The 8443-nt window shown below is 47.7% G+C and overlaps 1 protein-coding gene across 3 annotated transcripts in view; it reads left to right on the top strand.

Moving 5' to 3' along the window:
• LOC147027167 (CUB and sushi domain-containing protein 3-like) overlaps positions 1 to 8443 on the top strand; it is a 1179270-nt gene that overhangs the window by 1024608 nt on the left and 146219 nt on the right. For all 3 annotated transcript variants that reach the window (XM_085883358.1, XM_085883359.1, XM_085883360.1), the window contains 3 exons: positions 6543 to 6716; positions 7115 to 7288; positions 7441 to 7626. In XM_085883358.1, the coding sequence (XP_085739484.1) occupies positions 6543 to 6716; positions 7115 to 7288; positions 7441 to 7626 (534 nt within the window). The remainder of the gene's footprint in view (positions 1 to 6542; positions 6717 to 7114; positions 7289 to 7440; positions 7627 to 8443) is intronic.

The following is an 8443-nucleotide window of genomic DNA, read 5'->3' as shown; positions in this document are numbered from 1 at the left end:
GGCAGTGGGCTCTTTTCAATAAAACATCTGTGTGTGGGTCTGAGTGTGTGGGCCCGTCTTTTAAGTAGAACTGCAGAAGTGTTATTCCACCATTGTAAATATTCTTGCTTGCATATCCGCGATAAGTCTTGTTCTGTGTCTTCTTTATTGTAAATAAATTACTGTGTAAATGTTCCCAGTCCGTTTCCGTCCTTTCTTTCATTGGTCCAGCATGGTTCGGATTTCAGTTTTAGCTGAGTTTTTATACCCGATAACACTGAACAACAAATTTCAAAAAAAATTTTTTACTGGAGATGTGTAAAGTGATTAAGACTAATTTGGGTACGCTGATTTCAAAAATCATAACCGTTTTGCTGTATCACGTCAGGATTTTCAGGAACAGAAATATTCCCATTGCCTGGAAGTCAGGATTTCAATGAAATTTACATATGTCTTTAACATGTCTTTCGTACAATTGTTGTTAACTTGTGTTATATTTCTTTCTTTCAGATAAAGATGAGTAGGCGTTCCTGTACCAATCATCCTGACAACTTCTGTTATGTCTGTGGTCGGCATACCAAAAAAGATCAACAGCGAAGTATATCTACAGCAGTGAAAATGAAGGCCGCCTACTTTCACTACTTCGGGTGTAAGGTCAGGTCAGGTATGGGAGCATGTGCCAGAACAGCGCGTCGCTGCGTCCACTTTCCGCCGGTACTCCAGGGGCCTCCGTCTGGCCATCCCCCAGGCAGATGCCAGGCCCATCCCCATCTCCTTGAGATGATGGTCAACCTGCTGCAACCATGAGGCACGTGGTCGGCCCACTGGCCTCCTCCACTCATGAGACTCCCTCGCTGAGAGAATCTGGTGAGCAGGATCAGCGTCAGGAAAACGAGCCACATGTCCATACAGCCGCAGCTGACGCTCACGGACTATGCAGGTAACAAATCTCATCCGAGTCTCTCTCAGCAACCGCTCGTTGGACACAAAATCCGACCAGCGATAGCCAAGGATTCTCCGAAGAGACCTGGTACCAAAGGAATTAAGTCTCCGTCTCAGATCCTTGGTCAAAGTCCAAGTCTCGCACCCATAGAGCAAGACTGGAAGTACCAAGGACCTGAAGACTCGGACTTTCGTCCTCCCGCACAGGTACCGGCAGCGCCACACCCCATGATCCAGTGAATCCATGACTCCCCAGGCCCGACCCAGACGTCTATTGACCTCCGGCTCACAACCTGCGGAGACATGAATATCACTGCCAAGGTAAGTGAATCTATCCACGACCTCAACATCCTCACCACAAACAGACACAGACAGGACAGCAGCATCCAAGATGTCACCGAAAGCCTGGATCTTTGTTTTGACCCAAGAAATCCGTAATCCCAACGGCTCCGACTCCTCATTCAGCACCTCGAGGGCCCCCAAGAGGATGTCTAAAGTCTCCGCAAAGATGACTGCATCATCTGCAAAATCAAGGTCCGAGATCTTGACATTGCCAAACGATGCACCGCAACTTGATCTCTCCGACATCCTCCCAAAAATCCAGTCCATACAAGTGTTGAAAAGTGTGGGGGCAAGTACACATCCCTGACGAACTCCAGTAACAACTGGAAATAAGTCAGAGGCGGTACCACCACACTTCACAGCACTCTCAGTACCAGAGTAGAGTTCAGACATCAGATCGATCAGTTTCGGTGGCACCCCACGAAGACCAAGAATCCTCCAGAGGACATCCCGATTCACTGAATCGAACGCTTTACAGAGATCAACATAGGCTGCAAGCAGCCCCTGCCGAAACTCTCGTCTGCGTTCAGTGAGGACACGAAGAGCAACGATACGGTCAATCGTTGACCTCTTTGCTGTAAAGCCTGACTGCTCTGGACGCTGGTGCTCAAGCAGATGGTGGCGAACCCTATCAAGAATTATCCGAGCAAAGACCTTGCCCGGCACTGAGAGCAGCGTCACCCCTCGGTAGTTGTTGCAGTCTTGGCGATCACCCTTCCCTTTCCAGAGAGGGACAACAAGGCCCCTCTTCCAGTCAGTTGGGATGATGCCTGTGTTCCAGGCAGAGCACAAAACTGCATGCAACGACGTGAGTGCAGCATTTCCACCAGCCTTGAGAAGTTCAGCATGGATGCCACAGATCCCTGGAGCTTTGCCCCGTTTCAACTGGTTCACCGCAGCCCGTGTTTCCACAAGCGATGGTGGACCACAGTTGATTCGAGGGTCAGCAACAGGGATTGTAACACCCTTGACATCCAACTCGACAGCTGGGGGATCAGCCTGGTACAACCGCTCAAAGTAACCGGCCCAGCGGGCCTTCACTTCAGACTCCTCTGTCAAGAGCCTACCACTCTCTGCTCGAACTGCAGTGCTCCGAGGGATGGGCTTGGATGAACGTAATGCGCGAATTCCCCTGTAAGCGGGACGAGAATCACCTGTCCACAGGTGATGCTCTACCCCCTCACAGATTCCTCGCACATAGGCCTCCTTGTCCACCCTCAGTGCACGTACAGTTTTACGCCTCAGCTCCCTGAACAGCTCAGCTCTGCCATTCAGCCTGGCCCTGCGACTCTGGTCAATGGTATCCAGTGTCCCTTGAGAGACAAAATTCTTCTTTGCCCTGCGGTGAACTCCAAGGCATCCACCGGCAACATCAAGGACGGTGGTCTTGAAGGTGCTCCACAACTCTTCAGGACCCCCAAAGCACCCAGACCCCCAAGTGTCCACTCAGCCTGTTCGCAAACTCCTCAGCTACTCTCTCATCCCTGAGCTTGGCAACATCCAGCCTAGGCTGGGATGGTACCATTCTCCAGGATTTAAGGTGCAGCTTTAGAGTTGCTACAACAAGCCTGTGGTCAGTATTGAGGAACTGAGCACTCCGGTAGACCCTGCAGTTCTGGATCATCCTCCAACGACCGTCAATGAGGACATGGTCAATCTCCTTTGCCACACCGCCAGCGTTGGAATACCAAGTCCAGCGATGAGCTTGCGGGCGCTGAAACCATGAACCAGCCACCCTAAGTCCATGACTTCTTGCAAAGTCAAGGAACCTAGTGCTATTCTGGTTCATAGTTCCTGACCCATGGGGACCAACACACACCTCATAACCATCCCTATCAGTTCCAGTCGATGCATTGAAATCCCCCAAGACTAGAAGTGTATCTCGTCTGGGGCACTGATCAACCACAGACTCGAGTGTGGCGTAGAATGCATCCTTCACGGTAAGATCACTCGCCTCAGTCGGAGCATAAATAGAGACCAGGGAAATGACACCTAAGGAGTGACGAATCCTTAATCTCATAATACGCTCGTTGACCGGTGTTACCTCAATTATCATTGGGGTCAGCTTATTGGACACAGCTACAGCAACTCCTTGGGTATGGTAACCATCAGAGCGACCAGACCAATAGTAGGTGTAACCACCCACCATTATCTCGCCGCAATCCGGTCTCCGAACCTCAGAGAGAGCTGCAATCCCGATGTCCAAACGCTTGAGCTCAGATGATAACAGAGACAGGTGATCATCCTCTCTTAGGGATAGGACATTCCAGGCACCCACCCGAAGGGACCGCCTCAGGTTAACCCAAGGAGACCGCCGTCTGGTGGACGACACCTCAGCACCACTCCGACACACTCTCCCGCAATCTGACCCAGGGATGTTACCCCGTGGTTTCCCTCCTATCAAAGATTGGGGGTCCCGAAGGCTTTGCCCCAATCCCATCATCCGGTGAGCTGCCCTGCGAAGGGAAGCTGCACAGGAGGTACTCCCACGGAGTGGGTTTTCAGATTTTTTTGCGTTTTTGCGTTTTGCGGAATGAAGCGTTTTACGGTGGCTGGAGTGCAAATCCTGCCACCAACCTCCTAATAAGAAGTAACCCAACTGCAGGAGGACGTCCGCAGACACAGTTGGGCACTAGATATGGATGGCCGTTGGCTCACAAGGAGCTCCTCCGCCCTTTGACAGGTTTTGTTTTTAATCCTGCTGGGTGTCCATATCCAAACACCCTCCTCACCAGAAAACCTGGTGGGGGAGACGGTTTAGTCGCCGACAACCCGACCATGGAACAGGTTAGTACAGGTTTACATGGTACCTGTAGCAGGTCACAGATCGAACCTGACCTGACAAAGGTGGGGGACCAGGTGTAAGGTGGGGGACCAAGAACAGAGCTGGGCACCACACATCTGCTGCACAAGCTGTCACACAACCTTGACTCAGTGGTTGGTGGGCAAGCGCGCGAGCATGCCATTTGCGGTGCCCATGATATGGCGTGAGCCGCAGAATCATCATGATGATTGTTATTTCTGCTGCACAAGCATCGCCGGCTTCAACAAGAAGAATAAAGGTCACATCAAGTACGCCGACTGCGTCTCTGCTCGTAAACCTGTGCCTCATGATGACGAGAACCCCGTTCCAACACCTCCAGCTGATCAGAACATAGCTGTAAGCAGTGGTGAAGAGGATGGTGATGATGAACCTTTTGAACCCGACACTCAAGAATCACACCTTCTGAACCAGGGAGACTTAAATGATCTTGTAAGAGATCTCTCGCTGTCAAAGGCGAAGGCAGAGCTGCTTGGATCAAGGCTGCAGCAGTGGAATCTACTTGAACCTAACACCAAGATATCCTTGTTCAGAGCACGTCACAGAGACATGGCTGAGTTCTTTGAGATGGAAGACACGATGACATTCTGCAGTGACATCAACGGTCTGTTGAAAGAACTTGGGTGTGATCACGATCCTGCAGACTGGCGCCTCTTCATCGATCGGGGAAGAACAGCTTGAAGGCTGTTTTGCTCCACAATGGCAACGAGAAACCATCAGTCCCACGGGCTCACGCGTTCGGCATGACAGAGACCTATGAGACTATGCGGCAGCTGCTTGATTCCATCAAGTACAATGACTTCAACTGGCACATCTGCGGAGACTTGAAAGTGGTGGCGCTGTTGTTAGGGCTGCAGTCAGGCTACACGAAATACATGTGCTTCCTTTGTCTCTGGGATAGCAGAGACGACAAGAATCACTGGACGAAGAAAGATTGGGAAGAGCGAAAAGAGCATGTACCTGGTCGACACAACGTGAAGCATGTCGCCCTTGTCGACCCAGCCAAGGTTTTCCTTCCACCACTCCACATAAAGCTCGGCTTGATGAAAAGTTTTGTACGGGCAATGGATCTGAATGGGCGTGGGTTTTTATACCTCAAGGAAAAGTTTGGCAACACCTTGTCAGAGGCCAAGATCAAGGCTGGTGTCTTTGTTGGACTGCAAATCCGACAGATTATGAAGGACGAAACTTTTCCGACAACTATAAACCCCAAAGAGCTGGCAGCGTGGAGGAGCTTCAAAGCTGTGACGGACAACTTCTTGGGGAACGAGCGCGCGGACAACTATGAAGAAATAGTGCAGCAGCTGCTGGAGTCCTTCAGGAAACTTGGCTCCAGGATGTCCCTGAAAATCCATTTCCTACACCAGCACCTGAACTTCTTCCCTGACAACTTGGGAGCAGTCTCGGACGAGCACGGCGAGCGATTCCACCAAGAGATTTCACTCATGGAGACGCGTTACCAAGGGCGGCACAACCCGAACATGATGGGCGATTTCTGCTGGTTCCTGCATCGTGAAACTGACACAGAGCAGCACAAACGCAAAGCCAAATGCCTAAAGCATTTTTAATTACATTCTAGTGGAGTTTTTCTGTAATTTCTATAATTTTGAAGCATTCATGATGAAATAAATGAATTTTTGTAAATTTCATTGAAATCCTGACTTCTAGGCAATGGGAATATTTCTGTTACTGAAAATCCTGACGTGATACAGCAAAACGGTTATGATTTTTGAAATCAGCGTACCCAAATTAGTCTAAATCACTTTACACATCTCCAGTAAAAAATTTTTGTTGTTCAGTGTAATCCATTCATCCTCGCTGGCACGGCTTTGGCAGTTCCGCTCGACTGCACCCGAAACGGAGTTGGTAGTCAGTAGTTGGAACTCAACCACAGTCGGAAGAGTGACCCGGTTTGAGCAAGACGTGCCGAGGGCATGGTTCCCCGGTAGTCAAAATCGCGTAGTTAATTGGGTAAATTGGTTCTCGACAAAAAGACCCCACACTACACGGTTGAGATCTTGGCGTCCACGCTCGGTTCAGTGATCTGGCGGCTCACGGAGTTATCCGGAGCAACTGCCTACAATTCCTGGGAGTCTAGTGGGAGACGACGTAACTTTCCCCACCGAGTGGTCATTATCGCCACCGGACCCCCGGCCCCCAACAATATATGTATATGATATTGAAGATCTTGGAGCAGAAAGCATTTGATGTTGCCCTTTTGTCATAGTTTACTCTCAGTGTTCATCCTCAGTTGATATATGTCACACTGACACTGTTTTTACATGAGCATTCAATCATTACTTTTGTTCCTTGAACCTGCCATATTGTAATGGTTGGACTACATTTGAATGGGAAACAAAATGTCTTCTTGAAGGTTATCTTTTTGATGGATTTGACATTGATGTCAAGTTTTTAATTGTGCAAGACTTTTTCCATGCTGTCATTTTACCTCTTTCAGCTGGCCACTGTGGTGTACCTGAACCAGTGGTGAATGGACAGGTGATTGGTGAGGCTTATGCATATCGTGACACTGTGGTATACCAGTGCTTGCCAGGTTTCCGCTTGGTTGGACCCTCAGTGCGATTTTGCCAACAGGATCACCGCTGGTCAGGACAGACCCCAGCTTGCGTGTGTGAGTTTACAGTCTCGCATCACCCATTGTGCTTTTCTGAATACAGAATTGGTTTTCCAATGAATAGGAGTGTCTACAATTCAACAGTATAAAGAGCATAGCTCTTAACATTGTTGTTGTCCTGAACACGTGGAAAGAATGACTATTGAGGCTGAGAAATATGGTCAACTAATTGGGAAATTACATCATCCTTCCAAGTGGATGCTATCTCAGCCCTTCCAGTTGTCAATTTATTCCTTAAAAAAAGGAATATATTTATCAGTCAGGAAAATACGAATTGGATATATCTAAAGTGACAAGAGAATCATGAGCATTGCATAAGAGGTGGAGCATTTTGTTGGAAATTGATTTACATTGTTCTGCATTAATGATAAACGATTATCCTTGGCCTCCCCCAGCCATCAGTTGTGGACAACCCCCTGCCCCTGCATATGGTGCCTTGCATGGCACAAACTTTGACCTCCATGATATTGTCAATTTCTCTTGTCGGTTGGGCTACATTCGACGTGGTGCAGCTCATGCCCACTGCCTGCCCTCTGGCTTGTGGAGCAACCAATCCCCAATCTGTCAAGGTAAGTGAAACCTGATGTCGTTTATCCTGCCTCTCCTATTGTAATATCCCTTATCTTTTCCTTCAAATATAATCTCTTTTATTTCTCCATTTTCTTCTTTCTCACCTCCACCTTTCTCCTCTGCCATATCTGTCATATATTCCTTTGTGCAGTGCGTAATTGCACAGACCCAGGTATTGTACCTGAGGCGACTCGCCGACGTCGTGCAAAATCTCAGGGTTGGCCCTATGGTTCCTTGGCTACCTTTCACTGTAACCATGGATACCTGCTGCTTGGCTCTGCTGTGCTTACCTGCCAGGCAAATGGACAATGGGATCGGCCGCTACCTGTCTGTGCTGGTAGGAACATCAGTGAGCGATAATGGAGATACGATATATGCCATTTTAATCCAGCCATCTTGTTTTATTGAATTGTGCTCTTACCCCACATTTTCAGCATGGGCCATTTTCATGTTTTTATTTATAGTGTTTGCAGGATCTGAGCAAATTATCGGTTCAGCAAACTAAGCAAAGCTTCGCCCTCAGAGACCTGTTTGGTGCTCCTCTCTCAACCTCTGAATCATGATGCTCTGAAATGGGTTAAAATACCATGTACTGGGTTGCTTTTGTCCACTGTTGTTTAATCCTCCTTTATGCAATACATGAATTGGTCCTTTTCAGGAAAGTGCAAGAATGTATTTTCTGATTTTAGAATAAGATTTTCATTTTTAGCTCGCCTGTTAGAAGAACAGAGAACTATTGCAATACCCCCAGCGTGAGCGTGAGCGTGAAAATGTTAAAGTTTTTGGTGCAAGTTATTTCCTTTCTAATGTTTTTCTGTCAAGGTCAGTGAAATTTATCTACCACACTATTTTTTACTGATTACAATATACAAATACATATATTGCTTTAAAATTATTTGGATCAGACTTCACTGCAATGCTTTAAAAAAAATATTATTAGACTAGTCTTTTAAAAACGATAAATGTATAAACAGGCGAGCATTGGGTGGCTTTGACACCACTCTGGTTTTTTTTTTTTTTTCCTCACCATGAATGTTTATGCTCAAGGTTTTGCTGAAGATTAAAGATTTTGTTCTTTTATACTCCAAAATTGGAATTTATTTCTGGCCTAAACAGTTATCATGATGTTTTCGCCTGTGGCTCGGACAAGAAGC

Source organism: Eptatretus burgeri, chromosome 5 (genome assembly GCF_056783735.1).
Source record: "Eptatretus burgeri isolate ZD-2024b chromosome 5, Ebu_testis_v1, whole genome shotgun sequence".
Classification (NCBI taxonomy): domain Eukaryota; kingdom Metazoa; phylum Chordata; class Myxini; order Myxiniformes; family Myxinidae; genus Eptatretus; species Eptatretus burgeri.
Note: the sequence above shows the minus strand (reverse complement) of the source record. Positions and strands in the feature narration are given on the sequence as shown.